This window comes from Myotis davidii, unplaced genomic scaffold (assembly GCF_000327345.1).
Source record: "Myotis davidii unplaced genomic scaffold, ASM32734v1 scaffold1203, whole genome shotgun sequence".
NCBI lineage: Eukaryota > Metazoa > Chordata > Mammalia > Chiroptera > Vespertilionidae > Myotis > Myotis davidii.
In genome coordinates, this window is record NW_006294353.1 from 958,714 (window position 1) to 977,606 (window position 18,893).

The 18,893-nt window shown below is 49.4% G+C and overlaps 1 protein-coding gene across 1 annotated transcript in view; it reads right to left on the bottom strand.

The window, feature by feature from the left end:
* The window catches only part of AP1M1 (adaptor related protein complex 1 mu 1 subunit), a 31,692-nt gene that overhangs the window by 7,694 nt on the left and 5,105 nt on the right, over window positions 1-18,893 (bottom strand). The window contains exons 2-9 of the mRNA XM_006768447.2: window positions 13,966-14,122; window positions 13,298-13,365; window positions 11,393-11,523; window positions 10,588-10,735; window positions 2,639-2,765; window positions 1,630-1,772; window positions 1,105-1,176; window positions 312-470 (exon numbers count right to left, since the gene is read on the bottom strand). Of these exons, the coding sequence (XP_006768510.1) occupies window positions 312-470; window positions 1,105-1,176; window positions 1,630-1,772; window positions 2,639-2,765; window positions 10,588-10,735; window positions 11,393-11,523; window positions 13,298-13,365; window positions 13,966-14,122 (1,005 nt within the window). The remainder of the gene's footprint in view (window positions 1-311; window positions 471-1,104; window positions 1,177-1,629; window positions 1,773-2,638; window positions 2,766-10,587; window positions 10,736-11,392; window positions 11,524-13,297; window positions 13,366-13,965; window positions 14,123-18,893) is intronic.

An 18,893-nucleotide genomic window follows, 5' to 3' on the forward strand; every position in this document is an offset into this window, starting at 1 on the left:
GGAAAGAGAGGGGAGGAGGGAAGGGGGAGGGGGCACTTTACTGATGCTGGCGAGGAAGGTGGTGAGGGGCCCACAGGCTGAGCCAGCCTCTGCTTTCCCAGGCTCCACTTTTCCCTCCTTGCCCGGCCAGCTCCTTAGCTCTCCCCTCCCTCCTGACCCTCCCAGAAGCTCCAGGTGGGGATCCTACCCTGTGGCCTGTCTCAAGGTTTGGGGGTATCCCACAGCTGCCGGGCCACAGCACTAGGGGCACAGGGAGCACGTGGAATGTGGGTGAAGTCTGGAGGGGGCACCCCGCTGAGAACAGTGCTTACTGGGAAGGACTTGATGGACCACACGATCTCGCTGTTCTCAGGGACCCACTTGACGCTCCCCACCGTGGTCTTGAACTTGGGCGAGTCGGCATCATTGGGCACAGGGATGTGGATCTCCACGTTGTTGGCTGTTGACCGCCGCTTGAACTGGCTCTTGGCCTAAAGAGGCCCACATGGTCAAGGCTGTAAAAGGTGAAAGGGAGACAGCCCAGCCCCCACCCACCGTGCTCCCACAGGGCCATGTGCCCCTTGGCCTGGTCTGTGGGACCTCCACCAAGCTGACCCCCGCCCATTCTTAGGCACTACTCACACCCTCTCTTACCCCGAGAGTCCCCCTATGCTTGATTTTGAAAGTTCAGTTTCTGCCGTCCTGTTCCATTGGCCGTCCGGGCTCCCCATCCCTCCCTCTGGCCCAGCCCTGGCCTCCTGGGACCAGGTCTGTGTCCGCACAGCTGGCCGGGGCTAGACAGATTCACTGAGCAGCAGGAGTGCTCCGTCTGGCAGGCAGTAGCCTTCCTGGCTGCCTGACATGTGGCCACTGACATGATGGCCATGCCCAGCACCTGGGCAGTGTGTCTCCTCTGTGCCGCCGGCCCACTCCCGAACCTGAGCTCACAGTGAGGCAGCAAGGATGACAGCCACAGGCCTCATTCCCCAGGATGGGAGTCACTGAGCCCCACGGCAGCCCCTGTCTTGTGTCAGAACTTTGTGCCAAGGGCCCTGGTCAGGCCAGAGACACAGAAGCACCCTCAGCAGCCCCCAGGCTGACTCTGTCCACAGGACCAACACCCACCTTGATCATGTACTCGATGCGGCTGTGGGAATGCTTCTCAATCACTGACTCAATCCATATCAAGGGCTTGACCTGTCGGGAGAGTGGCTGTTTTATAAAGCCCGTCTCACAGAGGGAGGCGGGGCCCAGGGCAAGGGATCGATCACCCGGGTGTGAGCTCGACACACACTGCTGGGCCCGAGGAGGAGTCCCAGCTGCACGGGGTAAGCCCAGAACACAGAGACCCCGGTCACAGGGAGACGCCAAGGGCCTCTGTGACAACGCAGGGACCATCACTGCTGGGGCTCCCAGGAGGAGCAGTGATGCCAAAGCAGCCTGGCCCCTCCCACAGTTGGGTCTTCAAACACAGGGTCCCCACGCCTGCACTGAGTGTCACCTCATGGACACGAGACGCATCCTGGACAGGGACTGTCCCGACCACAGGAAGGAGACAGGACCCGTCCCCAACCCACCCCCACCATGGAGCCCCCCACTGCTGCCCAGTGCTGAGAGCCGGCTCCGGGGAGAGGAGCCTGGCACACTCACGTGGGTGTTGAGACGGTAGGACATGAGCTCGAACTCGCCGTCGGGCGGGATGAAGGAGATGGTGCGGTCATTCTCGAAGCGGGAGAGCCGCACGCACTGGTGGAACTTCACGTCCTCCAGCTCCACTGACTTGCTTTTGCCGCCTAAGGGGAGGGGAGCGTAAGGACCCGAGGCCTCCGGGCCACTCTCAGCAACGCTCCCACCACCTGGGGCCCACCCCTGGCAGAGCAGAGCTGCCCCAAATCTGTGAGAGCATCTTGGGCCACGAACACCAAAGGGACCTGGTTCTGCGACAACCCTCTCCACCCCACCCCATCCCTCCTCACTCACATGGAGGCCCCCCTTCATGTCCAGACACTGGGCTCATGCTGAGGGCAGGGCTGGTTGGCCTGGTTCACACCAATCACCAGGTAGGGTGGCTGCCTGGGACGTTTGTTGAATGACTAACAAACTCAGCTGCTGTGTTTGTGGTGATGGCTCGGGGCTCCCGAGGGCGCTGGCCCCATTGACCCATGGGTTCTGGAGTCCTGCCTTGGTTTCCCACCCCACAGAGCCCTGTGTGGGTCAAATCCAGCCCTAGAGAGGAGCTGCCCTGATGGGCGAATGCCTGAGAGGCGCCGACTACTGCTGCTGCGGATGGAACTGACCAGGTGGGACACTGCCCCCACTGCTGGGCCTGTGGCAGGCTGGGAGGTGGGTGATCCAGTTTGCAAACACAAAGCCCCAACAATCTGGACCCCTGAGGCTGCTCTGGCCCTGCCCCACCCCAGGAGTTCTACTTCTAGGCCAGGTCCCTCCTGTTAATTTATTACGAATTAATTGTAGGCTATCATTTCTAGGTATTTATTCATTAATTTTCACAGCTGTCTTGTAAACGATGTGAAAATATTTCCAGGTGCTGGGATCAATGTGTTCCTTCACCCGGTGACCTTCCCTCAGCTCTAACTGAGCCCAGGATCCAGCGCCGGGGGAGACGGCGCCGTGCACAGCCCGTGGCCCGGGTACTCACGGCCCGTGTTGTCGAAGAGGACCTTGTCGTTGAGGCCCAGGCGCAGCTCGGGCATGCCCGAGAGGAAGACCCGCATCTTGATGGAGCCCACGATCTCGCTGCGCAGGACGTTGCCGTTGGCACTGACCTGTGGGAAAGGGTGGGTGTGAGGGCAGGTCCCAGCTCGCCAGCTGCTGCCCCCCCACCCCCATGCTGCAGGACTCTCCGGCCACCTCCACTCTCGATGCCCTTCTCACTGTCTCCTGAGCTGGGGGAGTCTCATCCGTCCCATCAGCCTTCGTGCCAGGGTCAGTGAGGCAGACACCTGTGGGCCTTACCCTCGAGGCCTTGGGCCACATGAGCTCCTTCCTCACAGACAAGCCTGGGGCCTGGGCCTGGCACACTGTCTCAGGCTCTCCCGTGCACCATGCCCTCTCAGGAGCCCCGACGCCCCAGGGGGCCATCAGGCTCACATTCCTAGGGCTGGTTAAAGGAGGAGCATCCTAAGCCTTGAACCCTCCCTGCTCCCCTGGGCTGCCCCGAAGTCTGATAACCATGGATCCAAAATAACAGAGGGAATCGGTGTTCACACGGACCGAAAAGTGCCCCTGCACCAGGCCCCCTCTTGCACCCCTCAACAGTCTGTGGGGCTGGGCTATGGCATGAGCAACCCTATAACTCATATGCCAACTGGGAGGTATCTGAGAGTGCGACAAGGCTACTGGAGCTACCCTCCTTCATCTATCTATCTATCTATCATCTATCTATCTAGAGTGGAGGGAGGGAGGGGAAGAGAGAGAAACATCGATTTGAGAGACACATCGATTGGCTGCCTCCCGCACACGCCCCAACCCGGGTGGAAGGTCGAACCTGCAACCCAGGTACTTGCTTTTGACCAGAAATTGAACCCGAGACACTTTGGTTTGAGCCTCCCGCACACCCAGACCAGAGCCAGGGATTGAACCTACAACCCAGGTACATGCCCTTGACTTGGAATTGAACCTGTGACCCTTCGGTGTGCGGGGTGATGCTCTAACCACTGAGCAACCGAGTAGGGCTGGAGCTACTCTCCTTGAGTCCGTTTTAGAGAAAAGCCGAGCAGGGCTGAAGCTACTCTCCTTGAGTCCGTTTTAGAGAAAAGGACACTGAGACAAAGCGGGGGTGGGGGTGGGGGGTGAGGAGGGAGTCATGTACCAAAGGAACAGAGCAATGGCTCAGTGCTGGGGCCACAGCCCTGACCACCACCCCAGAGTCCCTCTGCACAAGGCCACATGCACACCAACAGCGAGTCTGGGCCACCGGGGCCACTCCTCAGAGGCGCCAGCCACACACATGGTGGAGGCCCGAGCTGCCTATCTGCAGAGAAGCAGGAAATTCTGTCCGGTCTTTTACGAGGGTCCCAACAGCACCACATGCCCACATGAAAGCCTTTGCCTCTGACGGGAGCAGAGACTTGAGGTGCTGAGTGGCTGCCGACCCTGAGAAAGGCATCAAACAGGGCAGAAGGCCCGACAGATTCTCGCTCCATCACCCCCATCACTCGCTATACTCTGGCCACACTGCCTCTCCTGTCCTCGCCCCAGCAGGCAGCTCCCTGACCTCACAGGGCACAGCAGCTGCCGCTCCCCCTGCCTCTCACCAGCCTGTCTGCCTGTCTCATCCCCTCTCTGGGGAGGGGCTCTGCCAAGCTGCTCACTGCAGGGTCAGCAGGGAGACTGCGCCTGAGGACAGGAGGCTCGGTAGACGTGGGTCCTCTCTTTCCAGGCTGGCTGGGTGCTACTCCCACCTGCCTCAATCCATGGCCCTCCGTGCTGCCCATGACTGTGACTGCCCCTAGGTCCCCTCCTCTGGGGGGCTGTTTCCTCCTTGGGGAGTGGAGACTGCATGGCCTTCTGTAGCTAAACCCAGGAAGTCGTGAATGCTGGGAAGGAGGGCCAGGAAGCGGAGACAAAACGCCACAACGCCAGAGGCTGATCTTGGCCCTCTGGGCAGCAATCACGACAAATTGCCCTTTCCAGCTGAGGTGTGACAGGTGGCCCAAAGCCAGTGCCTTCTCCAGGTGGGCACAGAGATGTTTGCTGAGGGATCAGCTGCTAAGTACTCCACTCCATCCAGATTTCCGGAATCTGGAGGCCAATGTTGACTCGGCTGCCAGCTCTGCAAACACACTTAGGAATAAGGCATTCCAACGTGCCTAGGTGTCCATACCTGCCTCCGTGCATGGGGAGGAGCAGCGTTCTTTAGGCACAGCCCCCCAAACATACCCCCGAACCCTCTGAACTCTCCAGGTTTTCCCACGCAGATGGTTATAAAGTGCTCTAGGGATTTGCTTTTCCTCCCAAGAACCAGATGGACCATGTTTTGGTTTCAACAAAATGTCAGACCAAGGGCTTCAGGCAGGAGGGAACATAGTTATTAGCAAGGCTACCATCTTGCCCCTTGGCTTAAAAAGAAAGAAGGCAGCCTGGCTGGTATGGCTCAGTGGTTGAGCATCGACCTATGAACCAGGAGGTCATGGTTGGATTCTTGGTCAGGGCACATGCCCAGGCTGTGGACTCAATCCCCAGTACGAGGCAGCAGCTCAATGATTCTCTCTCATCACTGATGTTTCTATCTCTCTCTCCCTTGTTTTTCTCGTTCCCTCTCCCTTCCTCTCTGAAATCAATAAAAAAATTTTTTTAAAAAAGAGAGAGAAGGAAGGCAAGTACAGTCATATTACGTCCACTAGGAGCACCTCTTTGGGAAGTTCTCTCAAGAATGCCACGTCTGGGAATTCAACCTCCAGAAATCACGCCCAGGTAAGGGAGATGTCCAACATGCATGTCTGAGGATGCATGAGCACGCTCATTTCTCCACCATCTGTCATAATCAGAATGGGCAAACCCGAGTAAGCCACATGACGGGACTGGCCAGTCATCATGGACCACCCAAACAGTAGAGGCAGGACAGTTCCCAATGAGGAGACAGGCAGCATGCAGGTGAGGTGGGGTTGGCTTGCATTCTTTCTCTGCCACCAGATTCAACTACAAAACCTGGGCATGAGGCATTGGCAGCGATGCGGGAAGACTGGAAAGTTCAGTAGGAGGACCCAGGGGGAGCCAAGGAGCAGTGCCCCCTCCCCCGTGTGAAAGTGCGAGGAACCTGGAAGCAGAAGTGAGCATCACCGGGGAGCAGACTGAGCTCTCGGAAACCTCTAGCTTTGCCTCCAAGGGAATTTCCTGCCACTCAGGGGGAGTTCGGAAATCCCTCATTTCCCCACTTTACTGCTCTCTCATGTCCCAGGCCCCAGGCAATGCAATGTAGCTGCTATTCCAAGAGGTGGGGCAAGCCCAGGATTCAGGCTCAAGTGCAGACAAGTGTGACAGTTTGGGGATCGAGAGCCCCAGAACCAAAAAGGGAAGCCCCAGGCTGCTAGAAAGTACCAGGCAGATAGCAGAGAGCGAGGAGTTCAGGAAAGCAACCCCATGGAGTTGTTCATGTCTCTAGAAATGGGCATGCACGTCAAAGACTTGGAGAACCAAAGTGCCCTGACTGACCACTGGGCAATGCATTCTTGGGAGAGACTCAAATTGCAAATGGCATGTAGGCTTTGAAAACAGAACTGACATTCATGCCCCACAGAATGGGGTTGAAACCATGGCCTACAATGAACCAGGTCAACTGTTGGCTAACACAAAAATTTCAATATTTTCCATTTAATTTAAACAAGAACTAGAATATACTATATAATAAAAGGCTAATATGCAAATTGACCAAACAGCAGAACGACCAGTCGCTATGATGTGCACTGACCATCAGGTGGTCAGTGCACTCCAATAGGGGAAGTGCCACTCAGCCAGAAGCTGGGTTCACAGCTGGCGAGCACAGTGGCGGTGGCGGGAGCCACTCCCACCTCCATGGCAGGATGTCCGACTGCAAGAGGGTGCAGGCAGGCTGAGGGACCCCCCCCTCAAGTGCACAAATTTCGTGCACCGGCCTCTAGTTATAATATAATGTCCAAAAATTTCAGAATATAATCTAAAATTATTCAGCATACAAAAAACCATGAAAATTTCAGCTCAAATGGAAAATATAACCAACAGATGCCGACACTGGTACAGATATTGAGATTATCTGACACTTTAAACAGCTATTGCAAACACTCTTGCAACAAATGTTAAAACAGAAAATCTCAGCAAAGAAACATGATAGGAAGAAGAACCAAATGGAAATTTTACAACAAGAAATACAATAACTGAAACTAAAAACTTGCTGGATAGGCTCAATAGCAGAATGGTGATAACATAGTAAAGGGACAGTGAACTTGAAGACAGATCAGTGGAAATTATCCGATCTAAACTAACAGAAAAAATGATGGAATAAAATGAACAGAACCTCGGGCAACCATGGAACAATAACAGAAGGTCTAATATTCATGTCAGAATGTGAAATGATGAGAACAAAGTGAGAAGATAGATCATATTCTGGGCCATTAAATCAAACCTTAACTTTAAGGACTTGATATTATACAAAGTATATTGTCAAACAATGATAAAATTAAAAATCAATGACAAGATAAAAGAAAAATCTGCAAACATTTAGAAATTAACCAAAATGTTTTTGTTAAATATCTAAGTCAAATTTGAAAATATTTTGAAAATTTGAATCTGAAAATCCCCAATTGTGGAATGCAGCTAAAGCAGTGCTTAGTGAGTAATATATAGCATTAAATGTTTATATTAGAAAAGGAAGGTTTCAAATCAATATCTTCAGTTTCTACCTTAAGAAACTGGAAAAGGAAGAGCAAAATCAACCCAATTCATGGAGAAAGAAATACTACAGATAATAGCAGAAATCAATGAAATTGAAAACAAAAATAATAAAGAAAACAATCAATGTTGATTCTTTGTAAACATTAATAAAATATATGAAACTTTCACAACACTGACAAAGAGAAAAGATAACATAAATTACCAATATCAGGAACAAAAGAAGGGATAGAGACCCTGCAGACTTAAAAAGATAATAAGGGATGCCGTAGCTGGTTTGGCTCAGTGGATAGAGCGTCGGCCTGCAGACTGAAAGGTCCCAGGTTCGATTCTGGTCAGGGGCATGTACCTTGGTTGCGGGCACATCCCCATCAGGAGGTGTGCAGGAGGCAGCTGATCGATGTTTCTCTCTCATCGATGTTTCTAACTCTCTATCCCTCTCCCTTTCTCTCTGTAAAAAAATCAATAAAATATATTTAAAAAAAAAAGATAATAAGGGACTACTACTATAAACAACCCTATGCATATAAACTCAATGACTTAGATGAAATGGACCAACTTAAAAGAATTGGAATTTGTAATTAAAATATGCTAAAAGAAGAAATCTGCAGGCTCAGTTTCAATGGTGAATTCTACCAAATAAAAGCAAAATTATGCAATTTATAATAGCTTCAAAACACTGAAATACCTAAATAACAAAACATGTACATGGTAAAAACTACAAAATGCCGATGAAAGAAATCAAAGATGTCCTAAATACACAAGAGTGGCGGTAGGCAAAGTAGGTTTACAGTTGTAAGTATAGCAAATAATACAATAATTAATAATACAAGAATAAACTCTGTTTCACAGACTCACAACTGTAAGCCTACTATTTCCCCACCGTGTATACAGAGAAACAATACTATTTCATGGATTGTGAGACTTAATATGCTAAATATACCAATCCTTGCTTGGACAGTGTGGCTCAGTGGTTGAATATCAACCCATGAACCAGTTCAATTCTGGTGAGGGGCACATGCCTGAGTTGTGGGCTCAAACTCCAGTAGGGGGCGTGCAAGAGGCAGCTAATTAATGTTTCTCTCTCATCAATGTTTCCATCTCTCTATCCCTCTCCCTTCCTCTCTAAAAATATCAAAAACATAGTTTTTTAAAAAAGATATCAGCCTTAGCCGGTTTGGCTCAGTAGATAGAGTGTCAGCCTGCAGGTTGCATGCTCAATCCCCAGTATGGGGCATGTAGGAGGCAGCCAATCAATGATTCTCTCTCATCATTGATGTTTTTCTCTCTCCCTCTCCCTTCCTCTCTGAAATCAATATATATATATATTTAAAAAGATATCAATTCTTCCCCAAACTAAATAGTTATTTAACACCATACCAATCAAAATCCCAGAATTTTTTGTAGGTACAGACAAGTTGATCCTAGAATTCTATACAAAGGAACTGAATAGTTAAAAACAATTAAAAAAAACAAAACAGGGATGTTGGGAGAATCACATTATCTAATTTTCAAACCTACTATAAAGTTACAGTTATCAAGACAGTGTGGTATTGCCAAAGGAATAGATAAATATACAGACCAATGGAACAGAATAGATAGTCCAGAAATAGTCTTGCATTAATATGACCAATTGCTTTTTGACAAAAATGCAAAAGTAATTCAATAGAGAAAGGATAGTCTTTTCAAAAATTATTAGAGCTACAAAAAACTATGCTATATGCAAAAATAATCAATATAAACCTCTAACTTATGTGAAATTTAACTCAAACTTGATCACAGATTTAAATGTAAAACTATAAAGAAGAAAATTTAGAATCAATTTTTAAAACTCAAAAAAGTTCAATTTTTTGAACTTTCTAAAAATTAAAAACTTTTGCTCTGTGAAAGATACTGCCAAGAGAATGAAAAGACAAGTGACAGAGTTGGAGAAAATATTTGTAAATCACATACTGACAAAAGAATCATATCCAGAATATATAAAGAACTTTCAAAACTCAATAATCAGAAAACAAACAACCCAGTTTAAAAATGCTCAAAAGACACGCAGAGACACTTCTCCCAAGAGGCTATTGGATGACAAAGAAGCAATAAAAAGATGTTCAACATCATTAGCCATTCGGGAAATGCAAGTTAAAGCCATGAGGAGATACCACTACATACATAGTAGGACGACAAAAACAAAATACTAATCAAGGATGTGAAGCAACTAGAACTCTCTTGTGCTACTAGTCGGGATGCAAAACGGTGTGGCTACTTCTGGAAAACAGTTTGGCAGTTTCTTATAAAATTAAACATGCACTTACCATATGACCCAGCAACCCCCCTCCTTGGTATTTGCCCTAGAGAAATGAAAACTGCACACGTCTAAACCTGTACACGAAATGTTTATAGCAACGCTTTTCACAAGTGCCAAACACTGGGAACAGCACAATGTCCTTCAGTGGGTGAATGGATAAACATACTGTGGTTCAGAATATAAAATAAATAAATATAAGAAGAAACAAACTTTTGATAAACACAGCAACATGGATTACTTTCAAGGCAATATGGTGAGTGAAAGAAGGAAGACTCAATCGGTCACATACTGTAGGATTCCATTCACAGGACAATCTCAGAAAGACAAAACTACAGGGATGGAGACCAGACCAGTGGTTGCCCGGGGTTGGAGACAGGGAGTAGGGTGCAACTACCGAGGGACAGCAAGGGGGAGGTGATGGAACTGTTTGGTATCCTGATAATGAGAGTGCATACACAAACACGTACACATTCTAAAATTCATAGGTCAATTTTACTTAATGGTATTTAAAAAATAAAGTTAAAGAAAAAAACAAAGATTACAAAACAGTAAAACAAAAACAACACCCCTCCCACCAAAATAAAACAAGTTGCAGAAAAACCACACCTTATGCTCTGTTTTATAGAAAAACAACATATGTTTATACAGTGAGGCGGGCTTTCTGATTATGGAGCCCTTCACTTTCTAATTTTATATATTCTTCTTTTAAAAAACAATGTCAATGTCTTGATTCTAAGTAAAAACAAAAGTTCATGAAGATAAAACAAGTTCACGTTGCAATGAGTAGCCCCAACTGAATCCTGCTGATCTATCACACAGAACCTAAATGTTTCTCGGGGTTTCACTAATTTTAAAAGTTTTGTTGCTTTTACAACCATCATGGAGAAGACAACATTTTGAAACAATAAAGAAAAGAAGCCTACCAAGAGGTTGACAGATTCGATGACGTCCAAGAACACCTCGTTCTTCCGGTACTTGATGCCCTCAGACCGCCAGGACACCGCGTTGGTGACAGTGGCTGGGGGCCGCGGGGCCCCCGTTTCCAGCTTGTGGCCTTCCTGAGTGATGTACCTGTGAGACCACGCTCAGAATTAAGGCAGGCAAGCACCGGCATTCTTGAAAACAGCCCCTCACCGTAACAGGCTCCAGAAAAGGCAGGCTCTGGTTTCATCTGTGGCTGTTTAATTCAACAATATCGTAAATTTCAAAAAGCCCAAAAAACTCATTACAATGAGCATTGAACGTTCATTTGGGGGGTCCAAGGAGACAGCGGTAGTGAGGAAAAGCACCACTGGTCTGCAGAGGGGGATTAAGCCCCTGGTAAAGTAACCTGGTGACCCATTCCACTTGGGGAGCAACAGGTACGGGACATGGGCAAGTTACATTGCTCCCTGGTACAATGGGAGACAGTGCCTCTGATTGTGAATCGAGTGGATGCTAAGTGCTCACACAGGGCACAGTTCACAGGAAGCACTTAATCCACAGTGGCCATTATTTGAAGGGCAGGATTCCAGAAAAGAAGATATTGTATCACAGCCTCCTTTGTGACAGCAAAAAACAAAGGCAGGTGACTGACACCCTAACAACCAAGCGTTTAGTGCACCTTTGTGGGTGGAAAATAAAGACCTAGTAACAAGAAAATGCTCAGACCATGCAGGGCTGCTGCAGGGGAAAGGATCCCAAACTGCCCACTGCTGTGACCCGCCAGACCCCACTCTGCCTACTCACTCCTGCAGAATCTTGCTGTCTGTGGTCTGGGGGTAGCCAAAGTCCATGAGCTCATCCAGCAGCTCGTAGATGATGACAAAGTTGTCGCGGATGCTCTCCTCCTCCAGCTCCTTGAAGTACTCTGAAAACACCTGTGATGTTGGCAGTGGGGGCAAGCCGATGGGTGAGGGAAGGACGAGGAAGGGAGAAAGGCCTGCACAGATCCGTTTGCCTTTCACGCCCTGAGGCCCAGAGACAACAACCCTTTTGCCCATAAGCTGCACCTGCCCATTTTCTAGGCTGGGCAACATACTACAGACTAGACCTTTGACTCAGGGAATGGGGCAGCAGTGTGGCTACCTGAGAGGCAGGAACCACGCTAGGGGTTGCAGGTGTCCTCTGAAGCCTGGTCAGAAGCCCCATATCCACATCCCTGCGGCCCCTTCCCAGCTTCCCTTTAGTCCTCACTGTAACTGTCTCCTTGGCCTCTGAGTCAGAGGCGACTCAAGTGGGAGGCAAGAGCCACTGGGGACAGAACAAGCGATGCTTCTGGACTCTTCCAGCCTCCCTGAGTTCCCAGTCTGTACAGCTGTGCAGGCAGATACATCGTCCCCGTTTCAGCAGAAAAAATGTAAGGCTCAGGAAGGAATGTTTCATTAGCACTGACACCAAAGCAGAGACAACTGCTAGACCCTCCATGGAGAACGTCCTCCTTCCCACTTCCCCACGCCCAGGCCTTGCTTGCAACAGCACCGCCACCCAGTAACGAAGGCCCACTCCTTGCTCTCCCCTCCCGTACCGCGTGCCCTCATGTCAGACCGGCCCCTGCTCCTGAAGGTTTAGCACAAGTGGCTCCTGAGCTAGCTGCACATGGTACCACTGGAGGTATACACGCTTTCCTGGGCCCACCCCAGGTCTCCTGGGTCCCATTCTCCACCCCAAACCCCAGCTTCAGCCAGGCCCCTCCACTTCTCTTCTACAAGCTGCAGCGACCTCACTGGCCCCCCTGCTGCCCTCACATTCTTTCTCTACTCAGCAGCCAGAGATCGATCATCTTAACTTAGATCAGCCTGAGCAGTCTTCGCTTAAAGCCCTCCCACCATCTCCATCACACTTGGAATGAAATCTCAACTCACCAGGCCTGTCTGCCCCTCCACACCCACTGTGATCCAGTCCTAACAACTCTGCTGACCTCAGCCCCACTTTGTCCCTCACTCCCTATGTCCTGGGCACACTGGCCTGCCTGATGCTCCCTGACCGCACCTCGTGCACTCCTGCCCCAGGGCATCTGCATGTGCCACTCTCTCTGCCTCCCTATCTCGCTGTCAGCCTGGGCCTGGCGTGTCAGCTCTCTCCATGGCGGGCCTCAGTGGGCCTCTACTGTGAGAGCCCCCTAGGACAGTGGTCGGCAAACTCATTAGTCAACAGGGCCAAATATCAACAGTACAACGATTAAAATTTCTTTTGAGAGCCAAATTTTTTAAACTGAAACTATATAGGTAGGTACATTGTTACTTTAGGGTACTCCTAAGGCTTAGGAAGAGCCACACTCAAGGGGTCAAAGAGCTGCATGTGGCTCGCGAGCCGCAGTTTGCCGACCACGGCCCTAGGAGATTCTGAGCAAAGCTTGGCTCTGCCCTTCTCCCAATTACCTCACCTCTCCAACCCCTAACTCTCAGCTGGCTAGCCAGCTGGGGGGCATACTTGTTCCTCCCAGGGCCAGGGGGCACCCCTGCCCTGAGCCCCACCTTCTCCTGTCCACTTTCCTCACCAGGGGGTGGGTACGGGAGGGGAGACAACTAAGGCGACGAATCCCATACATGGGGCAGCTGGAGCTCCCCTATAGCTCTGGAATGGCTGGTATGGGGAGGCACACAACAGATCAGGTGACCCACAGCCCTCTGGGGCCCCTGGGGCGCGACTCACCTGCACCACCTTATACAGGAAAGAGAACACCAGTGACACGCACGCATTCTTCTTGGAAGTGGCGACCACTGCATGGCAGCTGCAGTTAAGGAGCATCCACAAGCCTAAGCTGTCACCTCGCAGATCCTGGGGCCTGGAGCCTCCCCCAACCCTACCCTGGCCGTCCACTTCTCGTCACATTGAAGGTGATGTCCTGTGGGACCCCGACGTATGCACCCTGCTGACTCCTCGGGTCTCTCCCACCACACATCCCTTCCCCCTGGTGCAGCCACCTGCGCCACAGCTTCTGGAATGAGCCCCACTTTCCCTCGTGGAGCCTTCGCTCAGGCCTAGCGCTCCTTGGGCCTGACCGCTCCTCTGGCTGGCAGATGCCTTGCCTCCCTGCAGGTCTCCTCCAGAATGTCGCTTCCTCAGGGAAGTCTTCCTGGATCCCCAGATCAGGTGCGGTCCCATCACACCCCCTCTTCTTCTAACACCCATTACCCTTATCATTGGGTGCTCTCTGCCCATGTCCCCAGACAGCAGGGAGCTGCAGGAAGGCTGTGCCTGGACACTCTGGGCTGGGCCAGGGCAGGTGCTGGCAGCTCTCAGTTGTATGCGTGAGCACACATGTGCACGCTTACATGCCCACAAAGGAGTCCCCCAGGGGCTCTCCTGCAAAGGGATACAATACAGGTTGTTGTGCTTGATCCACATGAAGCGGACACCCCCATGGGCCAGGATGGGCGACAGCATCCCCTCCTCCTCCTTCTCCATCAGGATGGGCATGAAGTGCTCCACTTCCGACATGTCCACATCACCGCGATAGTTCCGGCAGATGAGCACCTGGGCAGGGGCGGAGGGAGGGAAGACACTCAATTCGAGTGCCTGGGGCAGGGGTGAGAAATGCCAGCTTCCCTCCCTCAGGGGCCCCCAATCAAAGAGCATAGACTGGAGGCTATCTGATTGCCACAGCCAGGGAATTCCTCAAGGAGAGTGTTTCCCAAGTGAACTACAGGGACCAGCAGAGTTTTTGCAGGGAGGGTGGGAGGCGATATGGGGCAAGGGCCCAGGACTGAATTGCTTGGGAGACACCAGGTTCAACAACGTTCTATAGACTCTCACTGCAGACCTTCTCAGAGCCTTTCCTGTGCTAATTCACCCCGCTCTTCTGCCTGGGTCAGGGTACCTGTTTGGGGGACACTGCTGAGTGAGTGCTCACACCTGCTGGAACCCAACCACCCTTCCCACCCCACCCCATAGCCTGAAGAGGAGAAGCCCTTCTCCTGGCATCTCTTTCATACCCTGTGGGTTTAGATATGTCCTCATCCACTACCGATGGGAACAGAGAGTAGGACAACCATTTCAGTAAAGCTTGGCAGGTTCTCACAGAGCTAAACCAGCTTGTGACCCAGCTATTCCTCTTAGGTTTTTACACAAGAGAAATTAAGCCATACTGTCCATGTGAAGATTCAGAAGTGAATGTTCACACAACTTTACTTTAAACGGACCCAGGCTGGAGATAATGTCAATGTCCTTCAACATGTGAATAGAGACACAAACCATATCCATCCACACCATGGGACACTCCTCAGCCATAAGGAGTGACAACGACACATGCAACAGCATGGAGGAATCTCAGGATGACTGGGCCGTGTGTAAGAGACCAGCAAATGGGAAATATTTATATGAACAGGAAAACCAATAGGTAAACACCTATACTCACTGCCTCCCACAACCACATCAAAATTACAACTAAATACAGAAAACCATCATTCAGAACTGCCTGAAATCGGGGTGAATGGAAACCCTACAACCAAAGAAGTACAGAAGAAAGCACACTGAGACTGGTAGGAGGGGTGGAGGTGCGAAACATGCTAGTCCTACACCCACATGTGGCGTGTTTTTCATCGGAAGGGATATCTCCAAGGCCTCCTGTGAGAAGCAGGGGGCCCCAGCTGCATACCAGAGCCCCAGCCCAGGGTTCCACAGCTGGGAAGAGAAGGCCCCGTAACTTTGGGATGTAAAAACCAGCAAGGATTGTGGCTGAATGACACAGAGGCCTATACATGAATTTACACGGTCTCGCTTCCTCTGAGCTCCAGCGCAGGTCATCTTTGGGGGGATTCCAGGGACACACGGGGAGGAACTGGACTGTCTGGCATTGGGGCAGGAACTCGGGGGTGGCTTTCTCCCAGACAGGGGTGCTCACGGGGTCATTGTTCCTGTGCTGGGACCTCCCCCAGTACAGAGCTGACTGGCAGCCATATCTGAGTTTCCATCAGCATACCCTACTCTGTTCGTCTGCCCTGGTGATTCCCTGAGACCCCCACCCCATCCAATTTGCAGCCGGAACACAAGCTTTCCTAAAATGTTTTCCTAAATATTTTTAACTAGCAGTAGCTGGAGTCAGTGTGCCCCAAATCTATCAATAAAAGGCCCAAGACCCAGCACTAGCACCAGCCTGCCTTGCTTCGCAGCTGGGCTTTCCCTGAGCACTTCCTAGCCCAATACAAGTAGAAGCCATCTTCAGATCTCTCTGTAGCTCCTGCCGGCCCTCCAGAAATTCTGTTTCTTTGTTATGGGGTCGGGCCACAACATTAATAACAAAGAAACAGAATTTCTGGAGGATGAGGCCCAGAAATCAGGATTTTAAAAAGTTTCCTAGGTGATTCTAATGTGCAGCAAGGTTGAGAACCACTGTCCTAGTGACTCCAACAGCAGTAAAGGCTCAAATACAACAAGACTGTACACACAGCCCACATAGGGGTGCACCTAGAGTGCCCAGCTCAGGTGACTGCGAAGACTGAGTCACTGGGTCCTACAGGACACCTAAGTAACAAGGCCACTCTACCAATTCCAGGAGACATAACAGCTCTACTAGTATATAGAAACAAACACAGGGAAGCAGCCAAAACGCAGAGACAAAGAAACTGTTAAAAATGAAAGAAATAGAAGCATGCAAACTACTGGATACAGATTTCAAAACAATGGTTATGAGGTTACTCAAGGATTTTAATGAGAGCTTCAAGGGACTTAATGAGAACTTCAAGGGAATTAATAGGAGCTTCAAAGGACTAGTGAGACTTTCAAGGATCTTAGTGAAAATTTCAAAGACATGAAAAAGGACCAGTCAGAAATTAAGCATACAATAACTGAAATAAAAAAGAATTTACAGAGAGTCAACAATAGAATGGAGGATGCCAAGAATCAAATGAGCGATTTGAAATATGAGGAAACAAAAACACCCAATCAGGTGAGCAAAAAGAAAGAAGAAATTCGGCATACACTAACTAAAATAAAGAAGAATTTATAGGGATTCAACCACAGAGTAGAGAATGCCGAAAAGCAAATCAACAGTTTGGAATATGAGGAAGCAAAAAACACCCACCCTGAAGAGCAAAAAGAAAAAAGAACCAAAAATATGAAGAGAGTAAAAGGAGCCTCTGGGACAACTTCAAAAGTACCAACATTCGCATTATGGAGGTGCCAGGCGGAGAAGGGAGAGAGCAAGATATTAAAAACCTATTTGAAAAAAATAATGACAGAAAACTTCCCCTACCTGGTGGAAGAAATGGACTTAAAGTCCAGGAAGCACAGAGAGTCCCAAACAGGCCCACACCAAGACACTTCATAATTAAAATGCCAAGGGTTAAAGAAAAAGAGAGAATCTTAAAAGCAGCAAGAGAAAAGCAGGGAATACCCTGCAAGGGTATACCCATACAACTGTCAGCTGATTTCTCAACAGAAACTTTGCAGGCCAGAAGGGAATGGCAAGAAATATTCAAAGTGATGAATAGCAAGAACCTACAACCAAGATTACTTTATCCAGCAAAGCTATCATTTAGAATTGAAGATCAGATAAAGAGCTTCACAGATAAGAAAAAGCTAAAGGAGTTCACCGCCACCAAACCAGTATTACATGAAATGTCGAAGGGTATTCTTTAAGAAGAGAAAGAGAAGGAGGAGGAGGAGAAGGAGGAGGAAGAGACATAGGTAAAAAAGATGAACAATAAAATGGCAATAAATACATATCTATCAACAATTGAATCGAAAAATCAAATTAAACGAAGAAAAAATCTAATGAATAAAATAAACTGATGAATAAAATAGAGGCATGGAAACATGGAATAGACTGATGAATCTCAGAGGGAAGGAGGATGGGGGTGGGGAGTGGGAAGAGATTAACCAAAGATATTATATGCATATTATGTATTACTTATGGACACAGACAATAGGGTGGTGAAGGCCTGGGGCGGGAACCGAGTGGAGGGGGACAATGAGGGGAAAAAAAGGGGACATCTATAATACTCTCAATAATAAAGATTTTTTTAAATAAAAATATAAAATATTTACATGCACAAAAAAAAGAGGAAACCAGCAAATGGATGGCATACGCTGCACAATTCCACTTTTATAAAATCCTGGGAAACAGGCTGGACAAAAGGGGTAAGAGGAATCTTTGGGGGTGACAGAATGTGTTTATGGCTTCCTGGGTATATACAATGCCTGACTCTTCAACTTCTGGGCTTTAAATAAGCCAGTTTGTTACATGTAAGTTACACCTCCCTGAAGGAGTAAAAAGGTTTGAGGCTTTGCCAGCCGGAGCAAGGCTCTATTTGGAGATGCCACCTAATGCCGCTGCTGCTCTCATGGGCTGACGAGGACAGCCAACTGCAAAACTCAGAAATGCTCTGAGATCATCACTGAGCTGACCAACCTGCGAACTGCCTACCTCAGAACCTGTAGCTGCATAAAATACATCATTGTCTTTATCCTTTCAAGCCAGAGGGGTGAGGGAAAAGGGGAGAAAAAACCTTCCTTTCCTAGTTTCTCTTTCCTGGCCTGTGGGCAAGGGACCCTGTGCCCTCAGGCCTCTTAGGGACCCAGCAACCAGTGGGTGAGATTGTGGGCACCTGGACCAGCTAAGGGACTCCAGAGTGCTCCCTCAGATAGTCCTAGCCAAGGGTATATACTGCCTCATACACTGCCCCAGCCGTGAGGGAGAACTTATTTTTAGAGATCGATGTGCCATGACCTTATTTGGATTAGATGCAGTCTATGCAGGAGAGGTGGGGCTACCTGCCTGAGGTCACAGGACAAGCAAAGCTGAGTCAGGATTGTAGCCCCATTTCTCACTCCCTGCAGGACCACTTCTGCTTGCTAAGCACATTGTTTTCTGAGCTTCCCAAGGCCACTTTCCTCCCCAGACATCCAAACTTTGGGATCTGGCATGGAGCCCTAGGCCCCCAGAGTGCTCAGAGAGAGGAGGGGGCAATTTATTTGCTCACTCTCACCAGAGATGAACAGAGGTCTGCTCATTCAACTCAACAAGCACATACCATGTGTCCCTCTATGGTGACACTGTGCTGGGCCTAGGCAGGGGTGGGCAAACTTTTTGACTCGAGGGCCACAATGGGTTCTTAAACTGGACCGGAGGGCCGGAACACAAGCATGGATGAGTGTTTGTGTGAACTAATAGAAATTCAAAGTAAACATCATTACATAAAAGGGTACCGTCTTTTTTTTTTAGTTTCATTCATTTCAAACGGGCCGGATCTGGCCCGCGGGCCGTAGGTTGCCCACAGCTGCTCTAGATACTTATATTACTACTAGT